At 39.5% G+C, this 27,332-nt stretch overlaps 2 protein-coding genes across 4 annotated transcripts in view; both read left to right on the forward strand.

The window, feature by feature from the left end:
- cul4b (cullin 4B) overlaps positions 1-11,782 on the forward strand; it is a 13,297-nt gene extending 1,515 nt beyond the window's left edge. Inside the window, exons 2-20 of the mRNA XM_037780542.1 lie at positions 2,068-2,183; positions 2,266-2,369; positions 2,483-2,552; positions 3,791-3,864; positions 3,963-4,125; positions 4,338-4,427; positions 5,125-5,207; positions 5,299-5,366; positions 5,514-5,632; positions 5,727-5,919; positions 6,022-6,126; positions 6,215-6,325; positions 6,450-6,535; positions 8,002-8,109; positions 8,221-8,334; positions 8,424-8,529; positions 8,646-8,818; positions 8,897-9,049; positions 10,592-11,782. Coding sequence (XP_037636470.1) covers positions 2,068-2,183; positions 2,266-2,369; positions 2,483-2,552; positions 3,791-3,864; positions 3,963-4,125; positions 4,338-4,427; positions 5,125-5,207; positions 5,299-5,366; positions 5,514-5,632; positions 5,727-5,919; positions 6,022-6,126; positions 6,215-6,325; positions 6,450-6,535; positions 8,002-8,109; positions 8,221-8,334; positions 8,424-8,529; positions 8,646-8,818; positions 8,897-9,049; positions 10,592-10,687 — 2,132 coding nt within the window. The 3' untranslated portion in view covers positions 10,688-11,782. The remainder of the gene's footprint in view (positions 1-2,067; positions 2,184-2,265; positions 2,370-2,482; positions 2,553-3,790; positions 3,865-3,962; positions 4,126-4,337; positions 4,428-5,124; positions 5,208-5,298; positions 5,367-5,513; positions 5,633-5,726; positions 5,920-6,021; positions 6,127-6,214; positions 6,326-6,449; positions 6,536-8,001; positions 8,110-8,220; positions 8,335-8,423; positions 8,530-8,645; positions 8,819-8,896; positions 9,050-10,591) is intronic.
- A 1,172-nt stretch (positions 11,783-12,954) lies between these two features.
- lamp2 (lysosomal-associated membrane protein 2) lies at positions 12,955-27,242 on the forward strand. Of its 3 annotated transcripts, none has more exons than XM_037779726.1 (9): positions 12,955-13,223; positions 17,046-17,161; positions 17,822-18,032; positions 18,122-18,283; positions 18,368-18,609; positions 18,714-18,821; positions 19,342-19,396; positions 19,496-19,666; positions 24,625-25,066. In XM_037779726.1, exons 1-9 carry the CDS (start codon positions 13,175-13,177, stop codon positions 24,765-24,767), a joined length of 1,257 nt encoding a protein of 418 aa, XP_037635654.1. In that variant the 5' UTR covers positions 12,955-13,174; the 3' UTR covers positions 24,768-25,066. The 3 variants fall into 3 exon arrangements, with proteins under 3 accessions (XP_037635654.1, XP_037635653.1, XP_037635655.1); XM_037779725.1 differs by lacking the exon at positions 24,625-25,066 and adding an exon at positions 26,058-27,242 and having other exon boundaries at positions 12,964-13,223; XM_037779727.1 differs by lacking the exon at positions 24,625-25,066 and adding an exon at positions 20,838-22,558 and having other exon boundaries at positions 12,964-13,223.
- Positions 27,243-27,332: the final 90 nt, after the last annotated feature.

The raw sequence follows: 27,332 nt of genomic DNA on the forward strand, positions 1-27,332 counted from the left end.
TCAGCTGACAGGAAGTAAACATGGACCCAAGCTGTTGCCTAGCAGCGCAATTCCGTTGCAATTCCGTTGAAATGCACCAAAATGGAGCGTTTCAGACAAAGGGTGAATACAGGCATATTCAGGCAAACCGTATGAGGAAAATAAAGTGATTTTTGAACATTACAGCATGTAAACATGTTCTAATAGAAACACAAAATACAAGTATGAACCTGAAAATGAGAACAATATGGGACCTTTAAAACTGCTAACAAGTCCCCCAGACACTGTGATAATAATACATGCTTAAATTAGGATAGGATGGTCTTTTTCTTGGTCCTGAAGGCTGCATTACAGCTTCTACCATCATATTAACATTAATAACAACTAAGAAAGGTGTCAAAAATGTCATAGATTTGGTCAAACTTGATCAAAATTAAACATTTCCTTGACTACTCACCTTGGTAACAATTATGTGTTAATATGAAGATGACTGTTAGCTCAGTCAGAAGACATTTAGGCATAAATGTCAGTTAATTAAGTGGTCATTCAACATAACTAAATCAGTCAAATAAGTTCTAAAAATCCTATTAGGAATCTGTAATAAGTCTATAAAAAGACTGAGGCTTGGTGATAATTGGATATTATTGTGTATAATATTTATCAGAAATGATCAGTTAATTTTAAGTGCTCATTTAACATAACTAAAACAGTCAAATAAGCTCTAAAACTCCTATTAGGAATTTGCTGATAAGTCTATAAAAAGACTGAGGCTTATTGGATAATACTGTGTATAATATTTTTTGCAAATCCATATTATCACGATTTGATTTCCAATTAATGATTCTGAGCAAGCAATAATTAAAAACTAACTAAATTAAGTTATAAAAGTAGTTTGACACATATATAAAGAATTGGGCCTGGTGTAATTCATAACAGTGAAACTCAGGCTATTGCCTTGAACGTCATGTTGATTATTTAATATAGAATAGAATATATCTTTATTGTCATTGTACAAGTACAACGAAATTTAAACGCAATCCTTAAAAAGTGCAAGAAACATAGACAACAACATGCCTCTAAAACTATAAAAAAAAATTAATAATAAAACACACATACCACACACAAGACATTCACATTCTGCAGGTATTGCACGACTCATATTATTATTGCACAGTGAATATTTACAAGATGTTCAGGGTTTTATTGCTGTGTTTAGTATTAGTTAGTTTATATGTAATTTAATTTAGTTTTTATTCGAGAATTTCAGAATCATTTTTTTTTTTATTCGTGTGCTTACATAAAAATATAAATAACAGTTAGGGACATGGACAACAAAGCTGGACAAATAAAGGTGAGGAATAGACAGAGCTGTTATGTACACAAGTACTGAAAAAAATAGGTGTATATTTACATATTTTCTGTAATATTAAAGTATTATATAATGTAATATTGAGATGATGATTTCAGCCATATTTAACTTTTTCTTTTTCTTTTTTTAAATTAGATTTGGCCATTTGTTGATGAATCACAATTTTTTTTTTTTCACAAGAAACCTGAAAACCAGAGACATTCATAGTCCGACAACCAGCGATCAAGCAACAAATAGAGTTAATAGAAATAATTAAAGGAGTAATAAAAAACATCAGATAGTAAAACAATCTGGTTTGAAGAGTTTGCACTTCATTTCAATTTAAAAGGAGCATAAAATACCTGCCAAGTTTAGTGCGTACATATAGAATATGTTACGTTTTTGTTTACTGCAGTTGCAAGATGCAGAGAGGAGAGAGTTGTGTAGAGATTTATAGATGAATATCATGACTCATTCTTATCAGTAATAAACATATTGCAGAGTCATATCTTTGTATTACAAGAATCAGGTGATATCATGTCTGATAACACAATTCAATAACCAGATATTAGATTTTTGTCACTATCATCTGGCTCTACTTTAAATAGAAACAAACACGCTTGTATTAAAATAGCACCGGTGACACAGCAGCAGCAGCGTTGTGGTCCACTGTTTGTCGTTCAGGGCCTGCTAGCTAGAGTTTACAGTGTTATCACAACTGTTTGTGTTTTTGCTCACAGAAAAGCCCAAATTGCCTGAAAACTACACGCAGGAGACCTGGCAGAAGCTAAAGGAGGCGGTGGAGGCCATACAGAACAGCACTTCAATCAAGTACAATCTAGAGGAGCTCTATCAGGTATCACTACAGACCTCTCAGAGGAAGCTCACTGACGTAGAAACTGTCCTTTTTTTTTTACTCTTTGTTTTTGTCCCCTCAGGCTGTTGAGAACCTGTGCTCCCATAAGATATCTGCCAAGCTTTACAAACAGCTGAGGGCCGTGTGTGAAGACCACATCAAGGCACAAATTGATCAATTCAGAGAATATCCTTCACAGTTTCTATTTATTTGTGGATCTTACTTTATTTTATATAGCTTAGTGTTGATCATGCAGTCATGTTGCAGTAAAGCTGTTTTTCCCTTAACATTGTTCCTACGGATGCCCTGGACAGTGTGCTTTTCCTAAAGAAAATTGACAAGTGCTGGCAGGATCACTGCAGACAAATGGTATGTTTTATAACTTTAAAAGTACTCTATACGATATTCAGAACATTAATATAGCCACTATTTGCTATGTAAAGATATAGAGGAGTAATGTCTACCTGAGAAGAGAATGAAGTAACTCTCCCTCTGTGTTGTAATCCGAGCTTCTCCGTTCTTTATAGGGATGTCACGGTGAGGAAAATGTCCCACTGGTTAATAAACTTGTGACAACACCGGTGTTACCGATTACACCGAGCATTTTAGAAGAAAAGATGACGGTCAATATATGTAGATGTGTTAATTTGATCTGTACAGTCAGGTGGCTGTGTGTCTGGCCTCTCCGGTCGAGCTTTCGCTGCGGAGTCGCAGGTTTCCACCCGTAGCCCCTGCGCCGTGCACACCGATTGTGACCAATCTGTCCTCCGCACGCCAATTACCTCATTAACGTTATGGTTCCCTTATAACATTGGGTTTAAATCCAAAATAGGCGCTTTTTTATTTCGCTTTGATACCAAATCCTCCGTCATCGTCGGAAAGTTATGTATTCGGTGTGTGCTCGACCACCGTGTAACACCGACTGCCACGCCAAGTCTAGCCGGGCCGGCCATGCATGCTTTTAGTGCATGTGAGCATGCCCGACTGGCTAGCTCATGGCTGCCACTCTGCACTGCTCTCATACAACGGTTACAGCTGATATTGCCGTCCCGACATACAGCACCGTTGCAGAAGAGTAGCACCCACCCTCCGGTTCCCCCCCAGGTTAAAACTGTTAGCTCTGTCAGCACTGTTGCTGTTGCTTTCACTGTTAGCACCGTTAGCACCGTTAGCTGCGAGTCGCCGGCTCAGCTGTCGCCATGTTGACAGCCGTGCAGAGGCTATAGAAATGCTCCCAATCTCACATTTAGCAACTTTAATATAAAGTCAAGTGGTAGTTTTCATATCCCTTGAAAATCGGTCAACATAACCTCACTTTCCATGCAATTTGTTTGTTTATTTCTTTTTCATGTTTAAATGGTTATTCCACTGATTTAGTATTGCACTTCCATAGAGTTAGGGGGCTTGTAAGAGACATTGTCTGAAACCCAATTCAGGATCAGGGTTATTATGTCAGACTTCAGAAAGCTCCCGCAAAGCCACATCATACAACCGTTTTCACAGACTGTGATGAGTAATCTGATTTTCATGTGTAAAAATCACAAAAAAAGAATCACCTTGTCATTAGTGCTTCTTTCTAACTGTGAATGTTTGTCCTTGTTTTACAGATCATGATTAGGAGTATATTTTTGTTTTTGGACCGCACCTATGTTTTACAAAATTCAATGCTGCCATCAATCTGGTGAGTGCTCATGATCTGATGTCAGCTGCTCTGCAACATTATGAGGCTGATTTCTGTCTTAAAGTGTGTGTGTTTGAACAAACTGCTGTGTCGTGCAGGGACATGGGTCTGGAGCTGTTCAGGTTCTACATCATCAGTGACCTGAAGGTCCAGAGTAAAACCATCGACGGGATCCTGCTGCTCATTGAGAGGGAGCGAAATGGAGAGGCGATAGACCGCAGTCTACTGAGGAGCCTGCTGAGCATGCTCTCTGACTTGCAGGTAACTGACCATCTTATTATTGTTTTAATAATGATCAGCTGGTGTGAATCTGTATCTGAAAGCCTGTATCTTTGTTGTGAACTACAAGAGAAGTGTGGCTCTTGCAGCTGTGTTCGCTTGTGGTCATCACCTGATGCAGGGGTGTGATGAGTTGTCAGTTTCCTGTTGACAAATGGCTTTAATGAAACCTGTGTTCTCTCCGTCCCTGACAGATTTATCAAGACTCCTTTGAGCAACGCTTTTTGGAGGAAACTAATCGACTGTATGCTGCAGAGGGACAGAGGCTGATGCAGGAGAGAGAGGTGATTTATGTGACCCTCGTACTCTGGGCCCTCTGTGTTTGTTATTTCAATGAATAACTGGTCAGACAATAGACAATCTGATTACACGGTATATGTCCTGTGTCTTCAAAAAAGGGAAAGAGTCCAGAGTGCTTGGAAGTTCAAATCAGTGTGATGAAGGTGATCTTTGATGGGGGTACACAAAAAATAAAATAAAAAGCCTTTATTCAGAATAAAGGGTTTTTAATTTTTGCCAGAAGAGTGCCTTGGACTCCCCCTTTTTTAACATATGTCCTGTGTTTATTATAATATTTATGCATCTAAAACTTGACTTGCAACATCAGAGGCTTGTACTACGAAGCACGATTTGGGGTTAGCCAGGCAACTTCAGGTAAGGATGCCCCCTGGGCGCCTCCCTAGGGAGGCGTTCCAGGCACGACCAGCTGGGAGGAGGCCAGGGGGAAGACCCAGGACTAGGTGGAGAGATTATATCTCCACACTGGCCTGGGAACGCCTCGGGATCACCCAGTCAGAGCTGGTTAATGTGGCCCGAGAAAGGGAAGTTTGGGGTCCTCTGCTGGAGCTGTTGCCCCCACGACCCGACCCCTGATAAGCGGTTGAAGATTAGATGAGAGATAGAAGTCATTGAGACCTACAGTATCTTTCAAAGTAGTTTATATAAATAGATGACATTATGCTTTTCCTCTTTTTTTTGCAGGTACCAGATTATCTCCATCATGTCAGCAAGCGCTTAGAGGAGGAGGCTGACAGAGTCATCACATATCTAGACCAGAGCACACAGTGAGTGATAGACTGCACTATTCAGTTTGCAGTAAAACACAATGACAAAGATTCATTTGTGACTTGAATGGGGTTTTTTTCCCCGGCTCAGAAAACCGCTCATTGCTACTGTGGAGAAGCAGCTGCTGGGTGAACATCTCACGGCTACTCTGCAAAAAGGTACACAACAGCAAATACTTTGTATAAACACGAGTCACATTACAGCAGTAAGTAAGTATGCTGCCTGCCTGATTACACACTGAGTCTTGAGGGTATAAAAGCAGTTTGAGATCTGACCTCTGACCTTCTGTTGATTTAAACTTCCAGGGCTGACTCACCTGCTGGATGAGAACAGAATTCAGGATCTGTCTCTCCTCTATCAGCTCTTCAGTCGAGTGCGAGGTGGCGTTCAGGTCCTCCTGCAGCACTGGATAGAGTACATCAAGGTATGACAGCATTAAAAGTGATAAAAGTCTGAAGATGATGCGTGATGAAGGCGCTGAGCTCTTCTGTTTCTAACTGTTTGTCTTGTAAATCTAGGCATTTGGAAGCACAATCGTAATCAATCCAGAAAAAGACAAAACGATGGTGCAAGAGTTGCTGGACTTCAAGGACAAGGTGGATCATGTCATCGACATCTGCTTCATGAAGAACGAGAAGTTCGTCAACGCCATGAAGGAGGCTTTCGAAACATTCATCAACAAACGGCCAAATAAACCTGCAGAGCTCATAGGTCAGTAAGCATTCACCCCCATTCAAAACTGCTGCACCGTCGGTAAATATAATATAATATCATAATCTTCATGAAATAACGTACTATAAATTCACTTTACAGCAAAACATGTGGATTCAAAGTTGAGGGCAGGAAACAAAGAAGCAACAGACGAGGAGCTGGAGAAGATGCTGGATAAGATCATGATTATTTTTAGATTCATCTATGGTAATATTTACTATCACATTTGTTTCAGTTTAGGATTTCCTCCCCTGTGTGTTTTTTTTCTTAACGTAATAATGTGTCATCATTGTAGGAAAAGATGTTTTTGAAGCCTTTTACAAAAAGGATCTGGCCAAGAGGTTGCTGGTTGGAAAAAGCGCCTCTGTCGATGCTGAAAAATCGATGTTGTCAAAGCTGAAACACGGTGAGTTTAATCCATCAGTGTCACTTCTTAACACACACAAACAATGTGAACTATAAATCACAGAAAGGGAATCTTGACCCTGAATGTACACTGACTTGTGACCTTGTGGTGTTTTTTTCCTCAGAATGTGGAGCAGCGTTCACCAGCAAACTGGAGGGGATGTTCAAGGATATGGAGCTTTCTAAAGACATCATGGTGCAGTTCAAACAGGTGAGAACAACATTAAATCTGTGAGAGCGTCCGTGTGAGTTTTATATTTGACTCTTATTACAGCTAGATTATGCGGGGAAAAATGCAGCCCCCTCGTTCATTTCAATTGACCCTCTGTGTTCACACAGTAGAGATCCAGATACAGACGGCTGTAGAGTCGTTGAACCTGGCACAACACAATGCAATGTCTTCTGACAATGGACTGCTTTGGTCAATCGAATACTTGGGGCTGCAACTAAAGATAATTTTCATGAATAATCTGCCAATTACTTTCTTGATTAATCGCTGAACATATTCATAACTATGATTTCATTAGTGTATAATCACCTGAAATTAAGAATCGTTGTGTTTTCGTTAGTTTAGAATGAGCCCTTCATATCTACACAGAGAGCAGGTCCTCTTCACTGAGTCCGCCATGTTTCTACAGTAGCCCAGAACGGACAAACCAAACACTGGCTCTAGAGAGAGACTTTTGGGTTTTTACGTCACCTGAAAGCCACCGTAGTTCTCCGACATGCTTGTGAAACTGCGGTAACGTGAGCCGCAGAGAGCAAAACCGTGGTACCGCCAGCCGCCGTCTGACTTCCGTTTCTCCTAAAGTCCTGTTATTATGGTAAGGATGGCCTCTGAGTGATGTGAATGGAGTTACCAAGGTTTTGCACTCGGCGGCTCACATTACCGCAGTCTTGGAAAGGGAGGAATGAGCAGAGGGGGGTACTCAGTTGGATTACAGTCTGCTACCACACCGCTAAATGCCGCCAAATCCTACACACTATACCTTAAATACATATTTCAGAAAATGGTGAAAAATGCACATCATAATTTCCTAAAGGTGACGTCTTCAAATGTCTCATTTCATCTGATCAGCTGTCCCCCCCCCAAAAAAAAAAATGATCACCAAAAAACAATAGAACAGCAAATCCTCATATTGTAGAAACTGCAACAAGGGAATGTTCATGTTGACATCAAATATTATTTTAACGTTAATTGACAAATTCGTTTCAGCTCTATCTGGTAAATACTTGGTGATGTTAATAGCGTATTTCTACTGACTGCATTCAATTAAATTTATCTTTTATATACCTTCAAATCATAACAGAAGTTATCTCAAGATGCTTTTCATATAGAGCAGGTCTAGATAGTACTCTATAGTTTTAGAGACCCAACAAGAAACCCCCCATGAGAGAGTTGTAAAATCCCTCCTCATATTATTACAAACCACTGTGCATTGTTTTGAAATCCAGTAAGCCTTCAAACTGATTTATTGTTCAGACTGGGATCCATGGATCATATTTCATTGACTCGCCGACACCTGAAACAGCATGTCCTCAGCAACTTGTGGTTTTTACGCTGTGCTGTTTTTTTATCTGAACCTCCACCAACAGGAAGAGTTTTCTTGTAAACCTAAAGCTTACAATGTAATGTGGCAAGTGGATATCACACCTGTATCATTTGTGTTTCTGCAGTATATGCAGTGCCAAAACATTCCTGGCAACATTGAGCTGACGGTGAACATCCTCACGATGGGTTACTGGCCAACCTATGTCCCGATGGAAGTTCACCTGCCTGCTGAGGTTAGTGCTGAACAAATATAGACATTTATGGGGAACATATTGTTTTTATAACCTGCCGTGCAATAAATATACCGAATGTTGCTTTGTAACGCCTCTGTTATCTTTGTCCAGATGGTGCGACTGCAGGAGATCTTCAAGACCTTCTACCTGGGCAAACACAGTGGCAGGAAGCTGCAGTGGCAATCAACACTCGGCCATTGTGTCTTAAAAGCTGAATTTAAAGAGGTAGATGACTAATAGAGAATGCTCCGGTGTGTGTTCTCACAGAATACAGCGTGATGTTAATTTGCGCTCTTTGATTTTTGTTACAAAAGGGCAAGAAGGAGCTGCAGGTGTCACTTTTCCAAACACTTGTGCTGCTGATGTTTAACGAAGGAGAGGAGTTCACCCTGGAGGAGATCAAACTGGCGACAGGAATAGGTCTGTTTGTGATCACATCAAAGTTCAGCACTTTGATGAAGAAACAAGGGCTGTCGAGCTCTCATTATGCAGCACCACTGATCTAAAACACTGTTTGTGTGTCTGCTGGTTTACAGAGGACAGTGAGCTGCGCCGGACTCTGCAGTCACTCGCTTGTGGAAAAGCACGCGTCCTCACCAAAATCCCAAAAAGCAAAGATGTGGAGGACGGGGACAAGTTTTCTTGCAACGACGACTTCAGACACAAGCTCTTCAGGATCAAAATAAACCAGATCCAGATGAAAGAAACGGTATGATTTTTATCTTGCAGTAGTTTCCTCACTTCCTGTGTTTTTGGTGAATTCTTTTAACTAATTGTTTTCTCTCAGGTGGAGGAGCAAGCCAGCACCACAGAAAGGGTCTTTCAGGATCGTCAGTATCAGATTGATGCTGCCATCGTGCGGATCATGAAGATGAGGAAGACTCTGAGCCATAACCTCTTGATGTCTGAAGTGTACAACCAGCTCAAATTCCCCGTCAAGGTGATTAACACAACACTGAATCGCTTTATTCACATACAAATGTTTCATTGATTTATAGACTGTCTCAAAGCAATTGCATTGCTAGTCAACACCTTGGGTCCATGTTTATTTCCTGTCATCTTATGCTATTCACATACACTGGGTTGTGTCTAGAAGGTAACCTGCATTGCAGAAAAGTGCAAAAACTCTTGCGAGACTCGCTGCCGGACAACCTATCTTACCCTTTACCATTCAAGGTCAATGCCTGACCTTAAAGCCCCAGACACGCTAACCCGACATCAAAGAACTAGCGGCAACGAAGGCCACCAGTTGCGTCGCCTCACATCGCCTTTGTCTTGGCCAAAAAGTTGCACTCGAATACACCGCAAAGACTACAGCCGACGGCCAACTACCACGTGTGTCCCGCACCTGCGTGAGATGAAATAACTGTCCACACCAGCAGGTGGCGGTAGTCTGTATTCATCATTCAAAAAGGGAAACTGGAAGACTGAGGACTGAGTATATACTAGCCGTTGTTATGATACGTACATGAAACAAAGTGGTGTTTGCCGACCGTTTTCACACCACTCTCACTCGCCACTTAAAATAATATCCGTGTATTGGAATGATCAGATGTGATAAAGATGAAAAATGAGAAGAGCCTTCTGTGTTTTTCCTCTTGAGTTTACTCGTTGGCTTGCTTTCCTCACGTCCGTTTCTCTTCTCCTGCACTGATTCGTTTAAACTGAACAGCCAATCAGAGTGATTTCTGTCACCGACGGATTCAACATGCTGAATCGGCTAAAAAAACTCTGACACGGGCAGACTAGAGCCGACGGTGTGGGACACACCACAAAAACTAGGCCGACAGACGCTCACCGACGGCCCCAAACTGTCCGACGGCCGACCGTCGGCTTGGTGTGGCAGGGCTTTAAACTATTCAAGGTCAATGCCGAACCTTAACCATCTTGACCCATACACTGCAACAGTTAATTTGTTAATTTAAAACCAACTGTTCAGTTTTTCATTATGTACCAGATTAACATTTATACCCTATTAATTATAGAGGAAACATTTGAGGATTATAGATACTGGATTTTTGGGGGTCAATGCTGATTTTTGCCCACAATATGTACTTAGTGGGAAATTTTATTGTTGTACTTTTCTGTTTCTGTGGTGGACAAACTATGAAACTTAGACACTGTTTCTAAATGTGCTTAGAAATATTTTTGAAATTTCTATACTCCTATTTCTTGTTACTTATCGGCCTGCAACTACATCAATAACCTGTTGTTTTTAAAGTACATTTGTAGGGGTTGTTTAAGTGAAATCCTGTTTAGTACAGGCTGTTTTGGGTTATAGAAGCACCTTCCCTGCCAACAAGCTACCACCCCCATTAGCTGACAATACTGCCAGTGTTGAGTTTTGTATAATAAGTTACTCTGGGGGAATACCATGGCTTACATGAGTCTGCTTTTCACTGTGATTACCTCACACCTCACAGTATAAAAATAACCAGCAATGTGTTGACTTCTGCCTCCTCTCCGTCGTCTTCCCTTTCAGCCTGCTGACTTGAAGAAGAGGATAGAGTCTCTTATTGACAGGGACTATATGGAGCGTGACAAGGAGAACCCCAACCAGTACAACTATGTGGCTTAGAGAGAGAAAAAGTGACTGAGAAAAAAAAAAGAGATGCAGATGGTCCATTCATGCTGAGGTGATTGGTCTCTAAATCTTTTGCTCCAGTGGATGTTAACCATTATCATCTTCAACCCAGCGACCGACAAGTGAATGGATACTGCTCCACAGGATTGTTGTCAGGGGTCTTGTGATCCTGTGGACTGCATGCCCATTGAAAAGAGAATATTATCCATATTTCTCAGTGCCTCTGAGAGAGTTGGGCTACCGTGGACACAACAAAGAAGACACACAGATGTGGTTCCGTTTGCTCTTTTTTTTAATGGAGAGGAAAAATATTTATTTTCAAACTTAGATCCTTCTTTGTCCATAGTTTGAATCAATATGCTCTTTGTTATCAAGTCACTTTTAGTTTTTTTGTTCACTCAGTATCCCAAGCAAATGCTGACACACTTAACAATGCTCTAAATGTACCACACGCTGGAGAGAGAAAAAGGATCAAACAATTAAACTGATGCTTGTTTTCTTCAGTCAGTGTCAAATGTGGGACTATTGGGCTAACATTCATAATAGGGAATTGACAATTTAGGGGAAATATCTGTGTGATCCTGCAGCAAAGTTTTACAATTTTTAAGGCCATCTGATAAAGCTGTGATCATGAAGCGTTCAAAGCAGAGTTTGTGCCAAAAAAAAGGAGCACTTCTTTTTGTTATAGGGTGTATTCAAGCTGCTAAAACACTTCAGTTGTACAAGTGTATGCATTTAAGTTTCTTCTGTCTTTGTACATTTTTGTACATACTTCACAAAAGTGACATTTTAAATGATCTCATCTGACAGTCAACTGCTTTTTAGGTTTTTTTGTTAACCCTTAGAAAAGTATACTAAAAGCACAATGACATCAGAGGCCATTTCCCCCCCATCTTCTTCCCGGTGTCATACCATATACACACTATTATTTTTTTTGTATGTCTCCCTGTGCAGGCCTTGCTGATAAAGTGGGGGAATGGGAGTGGATTTCCTCAACACATGAGGACAAATATGATTGATTAGACATGCCCTTGTTTGTATGAGTCTGTTAGATTTATTGCTTCAGATTAAAATAACTGTTTCAATCTGGGTTTTCTTTTTATTAATCATTAATTTCCAAACACATATCACTGTCTTGTATTAAAGGGACTGTTTGTAACTTTTTACACATATAAATCACCCGGGTCGGTGTCCCGTGTGCGCTCGCATATGCACGCTCGCGTGTGGCTACGCTGTTCAGACAAGACTCAACACAAACTACACGGAAGCCCCAAAACCGCAAAGTTCTATCTAGTGAAGCCCGTCTTGCAAAACAGTGTTGGCCGCGGTCGTAGTACGCGGGGGAGACCGTAGCTTTGGTTTCCAGAGCCGGAGTCTCTGCTCCTCTGCCACCTGCTTGCCTTCACTCAGCTTGCTCCACCTCACGTGCATGCGCGCACACTACACACTGCAGAAGACTTCGTAGCTCTGAGAATATCTAGTGAATGTTCAGTGGACGTTTGTGCAGAAATAACTGCCGCAGCTCCTCCAGACCAACAGAGGTTTCCCGTGTCTTGTGAAGTGATGGGGCTCCGCAGCGAGAAACGTTATCGTCTCCGACCAAAACTCCGGTGTCTCCCATGTTCCCTCTGACCGCGGTCGGGAGGCTGAGGCAGGAAAAGCCAACACTAGGATCAGCATTGATTCATGGAGAGACCTTCGTCTGGTCAGCTAACATTACTGCCAAGCAGCTGAAATATAGAGTGATATTGTGCTTTTAGCTGACGTGTGTCGCCTCACTTTGTTGAGTGATGCTCGTTCATGTCTATGTAGAGCGAGCACAAGCGCAAGCAACAGGACGCTGACTTTCGTTGACTTAAGAGGTGTCGCTGTTAACAAACATTTCTGAAAGTTACAAACAGTCCCTTTAAATGAATAAAGTGTAAAATAGCCAATATGTCTTGTTTGTTACTGATAGAGTTCAATCATCCAATCCACCAAACAACTAAAAACAAGCATTTTGGCAAATTTTTCTTGGGCACTACCCACATAATCAGCTGTGCTGCTCATCCCACAAATGCATGATCTTTACAAGTTGGACATTATTGTGAAGGTAAATAAACAGGCTTTCCAACGATGTAAAATAAAATGCCAATTAGCATTGTAACAACAGACAAATAATCCACCAAACACAAGTTTACCAACTTCTTTCCCCCAGTTTATCACTGTCTTGTATTAAAGCAGTATGTCTGAAGCCATTAAACATTCACATTCAAGTGAGCCTTGGTAATATAATGTACAATAATTAACTCAAAGGAGGAGAGACTTCCTCCCTCTCTGGTTGAGACCGTCCCTGTCATCACATGACTCTGATTTCCGGGTCCATTCGGCGGCTCATCTTCATCTCTTCATCCGGCTGACTGAGCGTCTCTGTCGGGCTTCTCTCTCTCTCATCTCCTCCCTCTCTCTGGTGGCTGACACTCCAACACATACTGAGCCATCATGTATCGATATGCTGCATTTGTTTTACTCCTCGCCTTCCTCGGAACCGGTACGTATCATCACCTTTTAAATAAGTCTTTAAATCAAAAGAGAAAACAAGTGAGAAGAAAAACAATCATCTGTTTTCTGCGAAGTGACGAAGATTAAAGCTGAACTTAAGGGGCCTGGTGATAATACTGGCTAAATAAGGCTAAATACTGCTCTGGAAAACAATATATATGTTTAAAACACATCTATTAGTTGTGTTGTTTGTAATGTTATAGATATAAATGTGATATTTACAGCACAGGCCTTAAAACAGCTGATGTTGTGCTAATGAAGCTAGCTTGAGTGCTAATTGTTTCCTACGTCAACAACATCATTAAGAGTCTTTAAGCAGCTAAATAAACATTATAAACCATCACAGCTGCTCTTTATCTCTTCACACCGACGTTTAACAACCACACTATGACACTGACAGTGACTATAAAGATAGCTTTTAACGTTATAATAAATATAATGTGTTGGACAGTTAGCCTACTTAGCTAGCTAAGCTAAGCTAGCTGTTAGCTCACTTGTTAGATAACACTTTGTTGTTTTAGTGTGAAACTATCTGAGTCATTTATGCTGTTTAATAACGTTAGAAACGGGTAACAGTGGAATATGTTCCCTAAAACTCCGTTGTCACAAGATAAAAGGCATTAACATGATGTTAACTGGCTAATATAGTTAGCATGCTAATACAGTTAGCATTAGCATTGACGTTGGCAGGTTACAGTAAGTTAGCACGTGACTGCCAGGACACATTACCAACAAGCTAATGCTAACAAGCTAACAGGCTAACAGCAGTATAGTGCAAGAGTCAAGCCCTTTAGTGTCATTGTGTACTGCAACGAAATTAGATTTAGACAATCCCATAGGTGCTAATGAAAAGATAATGCAATAAAAAAAGAGATAGTGCAATATAAATATGTAATATGATATATATATATTTAATAAATATATAATATAAAGATAATACAATATAAAATATAAAAATACAATATGTATATTGATGAGATGACAGTTTTACCAGATTATTGCACAAAGTGTCCGTCAGATAATTATATAATTATTGCACAGTGATCAGCAAATATTATTGCACATATTCGAAACAGTAGATTTACAGTTTTTACATTGCAAAAGTGACACAAAAGTGACCAACGTGTTATTGCAGCTGGGAAAAATCTGTTTTTAAGTCTGTTTCACCAAATTAATATATTATGACTCCAAAGCTGTAGACATTAAAAGGGTAACAGTCATCACTTTAAACAAGATTATTATTATAATTTTTATTCCAGATGAGCTTTTTAAATGAGTTAATTCTTCTGTTGGGTTGATACTAGCTAACAAGCAGTATAGTTCCACTAAATTAATATATTAAGACTCCAAAGCTGCGGATATTAGAATAGAATAGAATAGAATAGACCACTTCTGGTCAGTGCTTTAAAACAAATACTTGACAAGACTTAACGAGGCAGGTAAAACATATAACAGGTAAAACACACACAGTTATAAAGCAAATAAAACAGGTAAAGTATATAATAAAGCAAGTAAAACAGGTAAAGTAGATAAAAGGGAAACAGTCATCACTTTAAACAAGATTATTATTTTTTATTTTTTTATTTTATTTCAGATGAGCTTTTTAAATGAGTTAATTCTTCTGTTGGGTTGATACTAGCTAGATACTAGTTAACAGCAGTATAGTTTCACTAAATTAATATATTATAACTCCAAAGCTGCAGACATTAAAAGGGAAACAGTCATCACTTTAAACAAGATTATTATTATTATTTTTATTTCAGATGAGCGTTTTAAATGAGTTAATTCTTTTTTATTTATTGAACAAATTCAGATTTACAAACAACATGGCTCATAGATCATTGCATTAGAGTAAAAGGACAATGTGCATACAGAACAAGAACAAATAAAATATGTAAAATTATACATGAAAATAATAATAAATTAAATTAAGGGCTGTAGCTTTAATTCATATTCTTCTATTATACTAAGAAGTTTCAATGCATTTTTGTTTTTCATGACTTTAAGGGCTTTTATGTAAGAACAAAACTCAGAATGAAACACATTAAACCCAGGTTTCACTTTCATATACTTGGATTTGTGAAAATAAAATTGTCCAAGAATGAGAATGTTATTCACCAGAAAGTCATCTTTGTTATTGTCCATGACAAGACCATAAACAATGTCCTTTTGAGAGAAGTTTCCCAAACGAGAGACTTAAGGGAAAAGCCAGTTTAATTCTTCTGTTGGGTTGATACTAGCTAGTTACTAGGTATATAATATATTAATACTCAAAAGCTGCGGATATTAAAAGAGAAACAGTCATCACTTTAAACAAGATTATTATTTTTATTTTTATTTTTTTATTTCAGATGAGCGTTTTAAATGAGTTAATTCTTCTGTTGGGTTGATACTAGCTAGTTACATTTTTGCTAACCAGTGCTGACAGATAGGCTATGGTGTTGCACCAGATTATGTGACCCATCAGGTTCTGTGACCTTTAAGAGGAATTTCAGCTTTGTTTCCACTATAAATGTTTCATGATATCACTTGCTGCATTTTTGATAGGCGTCAACAAAAACGGTGTTCCCATAAACTAGGTCACAAAATATGATACCTGTGATTTCAATGTACCAAAAACAAATCTGTTCCAAGTGTTGACCAAATATTGTCAGGTGACGTGTAACTAATGTTATGCCTTCAGTAAAAAAAATACAGTATTTTTATAGCAAGATCACAAACATCTGTGTGAGTTTGAGGTCATGTCATGTGTGCTTTTATGAGTTTATGATACTTGGAGATTGTAGCAGGCAGCTGTTGTTGAGTTGATGACCATGCATACTGGTAAAACTATATTGTACATCTGAATGGACCTTGGCCTCTCTTCTGTTAATTGTATACAGAGCCTGTGGATTAGTACAGGGCTTTATTGCAAGTATGATTTATGTATGTTTTTTTGAAGAGTGTACTTTCATTTTAGAATATCAGTATTACTTGTGGTCATGTGGAGGGATGCACCGATCCAACTTTTTCAGTCCTGATACAGAGTACCGATCCGATACCAGTGTTAAATCAATAACCTGTATGCCTCACTGTGTAGAAGTGACTGGGTTCGTTCTTTTATGTATAAGGAAACATCAGGCTTGACTTCAACATTGCTATCCTAACTTTGTAAAACAAAATGTGACCTGATATGAAATTATCTAATAGTAATTTATTATTTAAATAATAAACCATACACCAGCAACTTGATAAAAAAACCAAACATCACAATTAACAGGAATTACAATTCAAGTGTAATCCTTTTTAATGCAGCAACAAATTGGTAAAAACTTAAACAGGAATTCAAATTTAAGTCTATTATGTATATAGTATATAAACATAGAATTTAATTTAATAGATCGGCCCCATTGTCACCGATATCCGATCCAGCTATTTGAGTCAGTATCGGTGCGATATCCGATCCGCTATTGGTATCGGTGCATCCTTCCGTACAAAAGAAATAGCTCTTAAATACACTTATGTGACAGGTAGCCTAAACACGGTCACATAAGTCCCTGATCAAACTTGTATTATAGTAATTTACACGGCCTTGGCTGTGGAGGTCATCCGATCTCAGCTGGAGGATGGAGGTACTGGTGGTTGTTTGCTTAAAAATGTTGTGGGTATTATCTCTCACATTGGAACAGATGGTCTTCATATGAAGTGTCAATGAGTTTCCACTTTTTGCAGCTATATTTTCAGTGCAGACAGTAACCCATTAAATTCCAACTTGCCTAATAATTAATTAGAATAAGAAAAATATAGTAATTTTCTTTCTTTTTCTTTTCAGCGTTCCAGCTGTCACATGGCACTGAGGTGAATGTCAAAGACAAAGACAACAAGTTATGCCTCTATGCCAATCTAATGGTCAACTTCTCAGTCTCCTATGAAGTAGCTGACAATAAGGTGAGTAGTCACAATAACCTCATGATGTTTCTACTATATCCGACTGTTTGGTATATTTATCACGTCAGGCTACACAGTATCCTTATGAAACTAGTTTACCAATATAGCAAAGCAGCTCCACTCTTATCAGGCTTACTCCACAGCGTGACTACTCATGTGGAAGCAAACGTCAACATGGAAAAGGGAAATGAGGGGAGTCACTACAAAGCAAATAGATTCTTGCTATTTCAGCATTTCAGTCAGTGAGTTTTCCTGGAACATATCCTGCGATTGTTAAGTCCTGTCTTTTCACTAGTGAGTTGTTGTGCTATAGAAAGCAGCTCACAGAAATGTATGACATTTTGAGAACATGTATTTATAATTAACTGTAATGGATCTTTCATATTAGCTGTCTGCCAGACCCTGACCTATTAGAATAATGTTAATGCCATGTTTACAGGGGAAGTGCTTAAGCTGATGAGGAACTGTATAATGATATACAGACTCCACCCCACTGTCTAGAATACACAAGACACACACAAATCAACATCACCTTTGTTTTCTCATCCCCTGACAAAATGTTGTTAACTGGCCTGTATTCACTTGCTTCTCTTGCACTTAAAAAAGAAAAAAAATGTGTAAAATGACATCTAAATAAGTTTAAACTCTGCTCTCTTTTAGAGTGCAACAGTCGAGTTTGAACTTCCTGGAGAAGTCACAACAAGTGGAAGTACATGTGATGCCAAAAGCTCAACGTTGAAGCTTAATTTTGGAGAAGGACACTCCTGGAGTGTGAACTTCACCATCAGCGGAGAAAAGTACCAGGCAGACACCATCACCTTTTCCTACAACCTCAGCGACGCAACCGTCTTCCCTAATTCTGCATTAAATGGTAACTTCTACACCGTGCAAACAAAAAATACACCCGTACATGAGAGGTCTTGTACTGATGCTGATGTGTTTTTTTTTAATTTCTTTTAGACACCGCGACTGTCGCCGTGAAGCCTCAACTCCCAGATATAGGCTTGGACACCTGCTACTCATGCAAGAGCAAAGAAACAATCGAAGCTGACTCAGTCAATCAGACGCTGTGGAACGTGCTCATACAGGCTTTTGTCAGTAACAACAGCACAAGTGAAAACAGTAAGTGCAGATGCAGCGTCGCGTCTCATCCTGCCTGTGATATTTCTCTCCTGTTAACATTCATTATCTGTTCTTCTCACACAGTCACTTCTTGTGATGCTGACGTTCCCACAACCCCCGTACCCCCCACCACCACGACTCCTGCTGCTCCTGTCACAAACTCTACTATCCCTGTCACAACCTCTACTACCCCTCCTCCTACCACCCCCCCGACCCCCACCCTCCCCGCACCCACCATTGGGACGTACAGCATCAAGCCTGATGAGAACAGCACAGCCTGTCTGATGGCCAACTTCGGCCTGCGGGTTGGTGTCATGAAAGAAGAGGTATGTTCATAAATGCAGAATTATAATGTAATCTTGTTTCCAGATGATATACAGTTTATTTGTTTCACTGATTTGATTCCCTTCTCTTCCCTTAATGTCCCTAGATGAACTTTGAGCCCAACGGGACCATCGTCTCTGGCTCATGTGGAGTCAACAGCAGTCTGCTGATGTTGGTGTCCAACGCAATGTCCATCACGCTCACTTTCGCCAACGTAAGTTTGATAAACCTGCCTGGTCACATTTGTTTAAAGGACGACAACCAAGAATCTTCTGTTTTTCAATTTTTAAAAACATTTTGGGCACCATTAAAGACAATTTTTCAGATGTAGTTTTCAGGTGTAGTTGAAAGGTTATGATCAGCTTCACACCAATTAATAATCCTATGTGTATGTTTTTTTTTACTCTAAACTCAGATATGTGTGTATAATATATTTATATTTGTGTTTTGATAATCAGTTAATCATTTGAGTCCATTTTCAAGCAGAAAATGCCAAACATTGTACATTCCCATCTTCTTAAATGTGAGAATTTGCTACCTTTCCTTGTCTTATATCACAGTGAATTGACTATTTGAGTGTTGGTCGGATAAAATAAGTTATTTATGACACCATCTAGACAGGCTGCAACAAAATGTGAAATGTTCGCTGAGAGTATCACTCGTCCCTGAAAAAAGAGAAGGGAAATGAACTCTTTTGATGCATATTTTCTGTTTCTATTTTCCATTTTTAACAGGACACAACGAAATTCCGCCTACATGCTCTGAACATCACCGGAAAGACGAGCTCTGGTAATTAGAAGAATCATATCTACACACATAGACCAGACACCACACTGAAAAGCAAGCTAATATTGAGTTTTCCCTTTTAATATCTGTGTTTGTTTCAAGGTGTGGCGTTTTCTGAAGTGAACACCAACCTGAGTCTGTGGGAGGCGGCCGTCGGCAGCTCCTACATGTGTAACAAGGAGCAGAACTACACCATCACCAGCCAGCTCACCATCTACACCTTCGACCTTCAAGTACAGCCCTTTGGAGTCAAGAAGGGTGTTTTCAGTACAGGTAGGTTATTCTTTAATGTCTCTTAAAACAGACTCTGCTGACCAAACTGTTTCATATCTAGAGTCTGATGACTCTAGAGGTTGTAATAAGCAAGATGATCTTTGTTGTGTTCGAAGCAACCAAATAGATTATACTGTTATTTTGTACTAGGGCTGGGTGTCATTTAAAATATTGGAACCGACAGTATCTTAGTTAAAAGGTTATTTTATCCAGAATAGATGTAGTCTCTATGTCTGATAATATAATCATAAAATGTTTTTAATGCAATAAATTTTCTCAAAGGAAACATAAAAACATTTAAGATCACAATCACATTTTGTTTTAATCAGCGATAAAAGATGACGTGCAATCAACTATTTGATACTAAACTTTGCACTACACATTAAAATGTACAGTTTTACAGGGAATCTGTAGCACTGACATGATTTGTTTTGGAGCTAGAAAAGTAGTCACAGACTGCCGCCACCCAGCCTTTGTAATAACTAGTGCTTTTTTAACTTCATATTAATCTAACACCCGAGGGAAAGTGTTTGATTTCACATACTTAAAATTACTGGTTGTCAAACAGGGGTGTCACGATTTTCATTCTAAATCAGAAATCGATCGAAATGAGCTTTTGATTTCGTAGGTCGAAATCTCACACACAACACTACAATGCAATGTAGTGCAACTGCAATATCATATATCGTACATTAAGTTGATTACATAGTTATCGTAGCATGCTTAGACACAGCATAGCTTACCTGTAGCCTGCAGCTCAAAGACAACGCGGCGTAGTTTACCAGTAGCCTGCACCTGCGGTCAAAGGTGATGTGGCGACATTTTGTGTTCCTGCGAGTTATGTAAACAACGAAGACATCATTGACAGAAAAACTACAGTTTGTACGCTATGCTAGTCGCAGGTACCGTTCTCATGCAACACAGCAAATATGGCAGGACATATTCGGACATCCGAATATGTCCATCTATCTATGCAAGTCTTCATTCGTATAAAGTGCATCTACTATCATCTATCATGCCAAAGATGCTCATTCAAATGAGCACAGTGTTATGTGACAACTTTAAAGTGGAGAAAATGAAGTGTTGTATTTTAACACATCTGATGGCAGATAATCTGCCATCCTGCCGTGTTGCTGTTCCACCTGTTGACTGACTCTCTCTTTATCTGCAGCCCATGAATGTTCACTGGATGACACCAGCATCTTAATCCCAATCATTGTTGGCGCTGCGCTGGCTGGCTTGATTGTCATTGTAGTGATCGCTTACGTGATTGGTCGAAGAAAGACTTATGTTGGATATCAGACACTTTAAATCCAGTCTGCAATCGATACCACGGGGTTCCCAAGACTGGTCCTTGGGTTTCATGTGCAATTGTTTAATTGGCAAATAACTTAAAAATTCACAAGTCAAATTTCTGCTGGAAAAAACATGCAGCATTGAAGTTATTGGTCATTATGAGGCATGCAATGCACATGGAGCATTTTTGAATTGCAGTTGCCTCAAGAGGTTTTTAATGATACTATAGTAAGGAGTAAAAAACCCATGTATAGATGGATAGTTTGGTGTTTTACCTCAAGGACCAAACTTGTCTATCCCCAATGTTTATTTTTTGTTGATTTCTGAATGTCTTGTCTTTCCTTTCTGTTGTGTTTTTTGTTAACGAGCAAGTGCAACATCCACCCAACCTATTTTTATTATAATCACATGAAAGGTGACTTTCAATATATACAGGTACAGTACACTTGTACATTTACAAAAGCCTCTGGACATTAATGTTTCACACATTTTTCAGTAAGAGATGTGTGACAGTTTAAATTAGGATCCTGCACTTGCTCTGCAGACATTCCCTTTTTTGTTTTCTTTGTCATTATTTAATCTTTGTGCACATTTTATGGTGCCTTCAAATGAAACTCGTGAGCTTGTGTTTACAACATGGGAAGTCGTGTACACAATATGCTTGGTGTTCAAGTGGTTAAGTCGCTGCTAAGCTACGTCAATATTAACGTTACTGTCGGCGTCTAGAAGCCACAGAGGCAAGTGGGTAACATAATGCAGGAAATGCAAAGTCATGATGACAGAGGAAACATTAGTCAGTTGGAAATATCAACATTGGCCTCAGACATATTATAAAATTACAAAGACTTGCAATATACAACAAAAATAACAATAAATTCACTTATTGTGTACGGAAAAATGAACTTCCATGGCCTCCCCCATTTATGACAACGTCAACAAACACGCCACAACACGAAGCTTTCTACTTACAAGGTTGTGAATACCACCAGAGGGGGGCGTTCATATGGACTCTTCTCGTGAACACGCTGAACACGACCCCATTTGAAGGCACCATTCGTTTTTTACTTCCTTTAAGGTTTGACTTTTCATCCCCATAATTATTCACATTATGACATCATTTCTTCCACAAATCAAAGAAAGATGGTCACATTAGCTTTCTTCCTTTGTGCCCAGAACATTCATTAATTAAGGATGAAGGTCTGCTCCATTAGGAGAGTAGTCAAGGGAATTATGCTTTAGCCCATGTTGGCCCCTGTAGAGCAGGAGAAACATTGGAATTATTGTCCTGATTATGTGGCTCCAATCATGTTAGGAATGTGTTTGTTGTTGAAACGTGGAGGACATTCAGGCATCAAGCAGTAAAAGTCCAGGTAGAACTAATGACATTAGCGTTGGCTCATTTAAATGTAAAGGCTCTGTAACTGACAAGTCCTCGTTAGTGTTATTGATTACACCTGTGCATTCCCTGCTCTGCCACTCGTCAAAGTGTCCGCTGTTTATAAAAAGGTCTCTCACATTTGCACACGCTCCTGTCAGAGAATACATCTGAAAAAGAAAGGTCAACTGTTTTTTTTTTTCTTTCTCACAATACTTTTTGGCATTAGGTTTAGAAAAGGGAGAGTGTAGATATTCACGTTTATGTGGATATTGACATATAAATGCACTAAGGCGCTCTTTATATTTTAGCATTGTGTTGAGACTGTTGTCTCATTATCTCACCTGTGTATAGGTGTAGGCTTTGCCTGAGCTCTGAGGGCTGCAGCCGGATCAGGAGAGGTTAAAGCCCCTGAAAACATTGGTTCGATGTCGGGCTGCTACCAATTTTCATTCTTGATTAATCTGTTTATCATTTTCTCGATTAGTTGTTTGGTCTATAAAATGTCAGAAAATGGTGAAAAATGTCGATCAGTGTTTCCCAAAAAGCGAGATGACAAATGTCTTGTTTATCCACAACTCAAGGATATTAAGTTTACCATCATGGAGGAGTAAAGAAACCAGAAAATATTCACATTTAAGAAGCTGCAATCAGAGAAATTTGACTTTTTTTTCTTAGGAAATAACTCAAACCTATTAATCGATTATCAAAATAGTTGGCGATTAATTAAATAGTTGAAAACTAATCGATTAATCGTTGCAGCTCTAATTCAAAGTATTTCTCTGCAACATTGAATATTCATGATTGAAAAGAAACAATAAAAAAAAGTCCTATTTATTCATGAAGAGTTCAATTCAAATAGTTTGACATCTTGTTAAATATGCTCATTTGCTTTCTTGCCGAGAGTTCGATTATTGATACCACTCTCATGTCTGCCTGCTAAATATGAAGCTATAGCTATGAGATAGTTAGCTTAGCTTAGCATAAAGACTGGAAACGGGGGAAAGTTAGCCCGACTCTGTCCAAAGGAAACAAATCTTGCTTACCAGCACCTCTAATGTTGGTATGGTAGTATCAATCTCCTCATCTAACTCTCGGCAAGAAAGCAAAAAGGGTGTTTTTACCAAAATGTCAAACTATTCCTTTAAAAGCTCATCTTATCTGCTCCATCAAGACCATGTGGGTGTGTTCTGACCCATTTTAATTCAACAGTGTTGGCAAAGAACAAGCAACCCCACACCTGTCTTCAGATTTTGATACCCAAATTGTTAAAAAAAGAACCACTGAAGTGTGAGATTATATTCTCATGTGAAATAGAAAGTTGTGTTTTCATGTAGTCGCTCATAGTAAGAGGCTGAACGCGGGTTTTCAGGAGCTTTTAATGCAGGGAATTAGTGCAGATTGATGCCGTATCAGGGACGGAGGCAAGCCCCAGAATGTGTGTTTCTGTAATGTTAGAAAGCCAATGTTACACATGGTAGTCGCTGTGTATTGTTGCTTCATTCTAGCAGAGTGCGGTGTACTGTTATCCTTGTTCCAACTCCTCAGGACTGGAGCAAAGCAGGCAGTAAACTACACTGAATAGTCGCATTAAGTTGCTTATAGAGTTAGCTTTCCCAGGACGTATACATGTGTATGAGTAATAGCTCGAAATCAAATATGAGCTTTGATTATTTTTTTCTGCTTGTGATTGTTGCTTGTTGTATTTCAGCTTTGTACAGTTGCCTTAATTATAAAGATGGTTTTGCAGCACTAGTATAAATGTTTTATTTCTCAATGTTCTCAATAAATCATCTACCAGGTTTATCATCATGACAACTGTGCCTTGCTTTATGATTTCTATTTTATTCATTCAATAACTCGCTAATACTGCTAAGAAACCTTTTCTGGTTTATTTCCCTTCACTAGTTGAGGACATTTCACACACACATGTTCAGTAAAGGGAATTTGTGCTGCAAGACCATCTTGTTGCAGATCAATTCATGTGTGTTATGTGGATAGAAATGATTTCATCTCCAATCACTCATGCTGTTAGCGATAATGCATTTGATCTCAAATTGTGTGTCAGACTGAAGTGGAGCTTTTTTAGTCTTTTAAGATTTATGGAAATAAAAATGCATTGCTGCCCTGGACACCTGAGTAAATGTTTATTGCTTTTGCAAAACTTCTTAATCTAGCAGTTTTACGTCTTTCTTCCAGTCGTTCGTGCTCTAACCATTAACATTTTTTACTTCTTCTGTTCAACCTATGAGACATTCACCTCTCTGCTCTCTTCACTCCCGTCTAGCTGAGGATTGCCAGTCCGATGCGGAGAGCTTCCTTGTTCCCATAGCTGTCGGAGTTGCCCTGCTTGTTCTCATTCTTATCGTGCTGTTGGCCTATTTCATCGGGAGAAAGAGAAACATGGCCACCGGCTACGAGTCTTTCTAGTTCAACTTTCCTCGTTTAACTCTTTAACGCTCTTCAAAGGATAGTCAGTGAATCGCTGCCTTTGACTAAAAATTTGCCAACGTGTTGTATTGACGTTTCCATGTAGTGTTTAGTGCTGTTGACTTCCTGACTGTATTCATAAAAGAATAATGTGACGTTTTGGGAAATGTACGAGAGTTAGATGAGAAGGTTGATACCGAGCTAAATTAACTTAGCTTAGCACAAAGACTGGAAACGGGGAATCTGCTAGCATGGCTCTGTTAAACTCTAAAGCTCACTGATTAACATGTTATATCTCATTTATTACACTGCTTTGTTGAATACTGAATTATGATTGGTCAATCACGGCGTTCTACGGCCTGTTATTTCTTTATTGCAGACCGTTGCTATGGACGCAGTTCTGATCTCGGGCTCTGGAGCACCATTTTTTTGTGTAAAATTATTGATTTCTTAAGTAAGTAGCCGTGTAATAAGCGGGATAATGTACAGCGATTGATGCAAGACCTTGTCGGGGCCCTGTCAGGGTCCTTGCATCGCCCCGTCGTGGTTCTTGCATCGCCCCGTCCGGGTCCTTGCATCGCCCCATACGGGTCCTTGCATCGCCCCGTCCGGGTCCTTGCATCTCCCCCGTCTGGGTCCTTGCATCTCCCCCGTCTGGGTCCTTGCATCTCCCCCGTCTGGGTCCATGCATCTACCCCGTCCGGGTCCTTGCATCGCCCCGTCCGGGTCTTTGCATCGCCCCGTCGGGGTTTATTTCACAACAATGACCGGCTCGCTGTACATTATCTCTTACTTGTTTCATCCGTACAAAATCAGTAGTGTAAAAATTAATTGTCGGGGTTTTACTGGATGCATATGCCAAAAAACGCCTGAATGGCATTAAATGATGTTGATGAAACAGCTCCTCAAGTCTGAAGATAATGAATATTTTTGGGGTGTTTGTATAGAACTGACAGACATGAGAGTGCATATTTCCCAAAATGTCAGACTATTCCTTTTAAGAGCTTCCTTCACTTATCCTGCCTGACATTAATGTTCACAAACAAGTCTATACTAATAAGTAATAAACACTTGAGTGATTTCCTTTTTGTGCCTCTGTAATATTTAATAACCCTTTCCTCTAAACCTCTTCAGCTTTTTATAGGATCTCCTTTCCTGCTGCTCTTTCCTCTAACACTTGGTTGACTGTAAATATCCTAAATCCCTTCTCTGAGTAATGTCTTCTGCTGACTAAACCACTAACCTGCTGTCTGTCTGTCTGTCTGTCTCTCTTCCGGTCTGTCTTGTCAGCTGAGGAATGCTTCCTGGACTCTGATTTGAGCTTTTTGGTGCCCATTGCGGTGGGCGTGGCGCTCAGCTTCTTAATCATCCTTGTGCTTATCTCTTACCTGATTGGCCGGAGGAAGAGTCGCACTGGCTACCAGTCTGTATAATCCTGCTGCTGCTGCTTCTTCTTCTTCTTCTGCCTCTTGCACCCTTTCAACCCTTTACAGCTCTTAAAAAACACCTTTCCTGCCCGTCAGTGCACCGAAAGCATCCCAAAGTTTCCCGCTCATTTCTGTTCGCCTAAAAAAAAATAGCTTATTTCTCGTACACAGTTTAAAATTTACCCCCTTTTTGCTTTGATGCCAATAACCTGAATCGAGTACCAAAACATTTATGATCAATATTGCATCGTTTGATTGTAGACTGCATGTTTTGAAAATTAAATTTATGGCTGTGAGTAGCCGTCCACCTCCAGAGAGACCTCCCTCCTTCCTCCTCCTTCCTCCCTCCTCCCTCCTCCTCCTCCTCCTCCCCAGAGAGGCTTTTTCCCTCTCGGTTTCTGTGCTGTATAATAGTATACGTGTAAATTACTCTCTTGTATAGAATGAATGACGTTGATTATTGATGAATGTAACGAGCAAGCTCCACTGTTGTCATTCAAATCCCAGACGCCACGTTGTTTTAACCTTCATGTAACATAAAATTAAACTCCTAAATGAGACACTGTTGCACATTAATTGTAGTTTGATGAAAGGGACACTGACTAAGACACTTTACCAGCATTGGGACCAGTTTATTGTTGTTTATTTTGGGAAATGTTTTATGTTTTATGTCACTCATGTTAGGGAGATTTATTTTCTTGAAATGTAAACTTAACATTTGAGTATTTGGTGAATTAATCATAGTGTTGCTCCCTTGTCATTTCAAAAGGTTTAACAAATGAGACAAAGAACAGGGTGAGCATTTCAAGTACGAAGAGTAATATTTAATTCACACCATTTCATCGATGTGATCCTCTGTTCTGTTCATTCGATCGCTTCCCTCCCGACAGTTTTCGTGCCTTTCTGTTGTGCACCTCTTGCTTGAAGCTTGTCTCCATCCATGATGAAGAATGTGATGATGATGATGATGATGATGATGATGATGATGAGCAGCTTGTTTAACACAAGTGGGGAACAAAATTAAATAAAGTTTCGTTCTTGTTTTGTATCACTGTCATTCTTTTTTTATGGGCTCTACTTGTTAGTGTGAAGTTGCAGAACAGGATGCTCGTCGTGAGTCTTGTGACGGGACTGAATT

Source organism: Sebastes umbrosus, chromosome 9, assembly GCF_015220745.1.
Source record: "Sebastes umbrosus isolate fSebUmb1 chromosome 9, fSebUmb1.pri, whole genome shotgun sequence".
NCBI classification, from domain to species: domain Eukaryota; kingdom Metazoa; phylum Chordata; class Actinopteri; order Perciformes; family Sebastidae; genus Sebastes; species Sebastes umbrosus.

Bases quoted from the DNA above. Each gene is read 5' to 3' on its own strand.
- lamp2 (XM_037779726.1), top strand. From the start codon at position 13,175: ATGTATCGATATGCTGCATTTGTTTTACTCCTCGCCTTCCTCGGAACC. The intron at 18,033-18,121 runs GTAACTTCTACA...AATTTCTTTTAG, and splicing joins CCCTAATTCTGCATTAAATG to ACACCGCGACTGTCGCCGTG. The intron at 18,284-18,367 runs GTAAGTGCAGAT...CTTCTCACACAG, and splicing joins CAACAGCACAAGTGAAAACA to TCACTTCTTGTGATGCTGAC.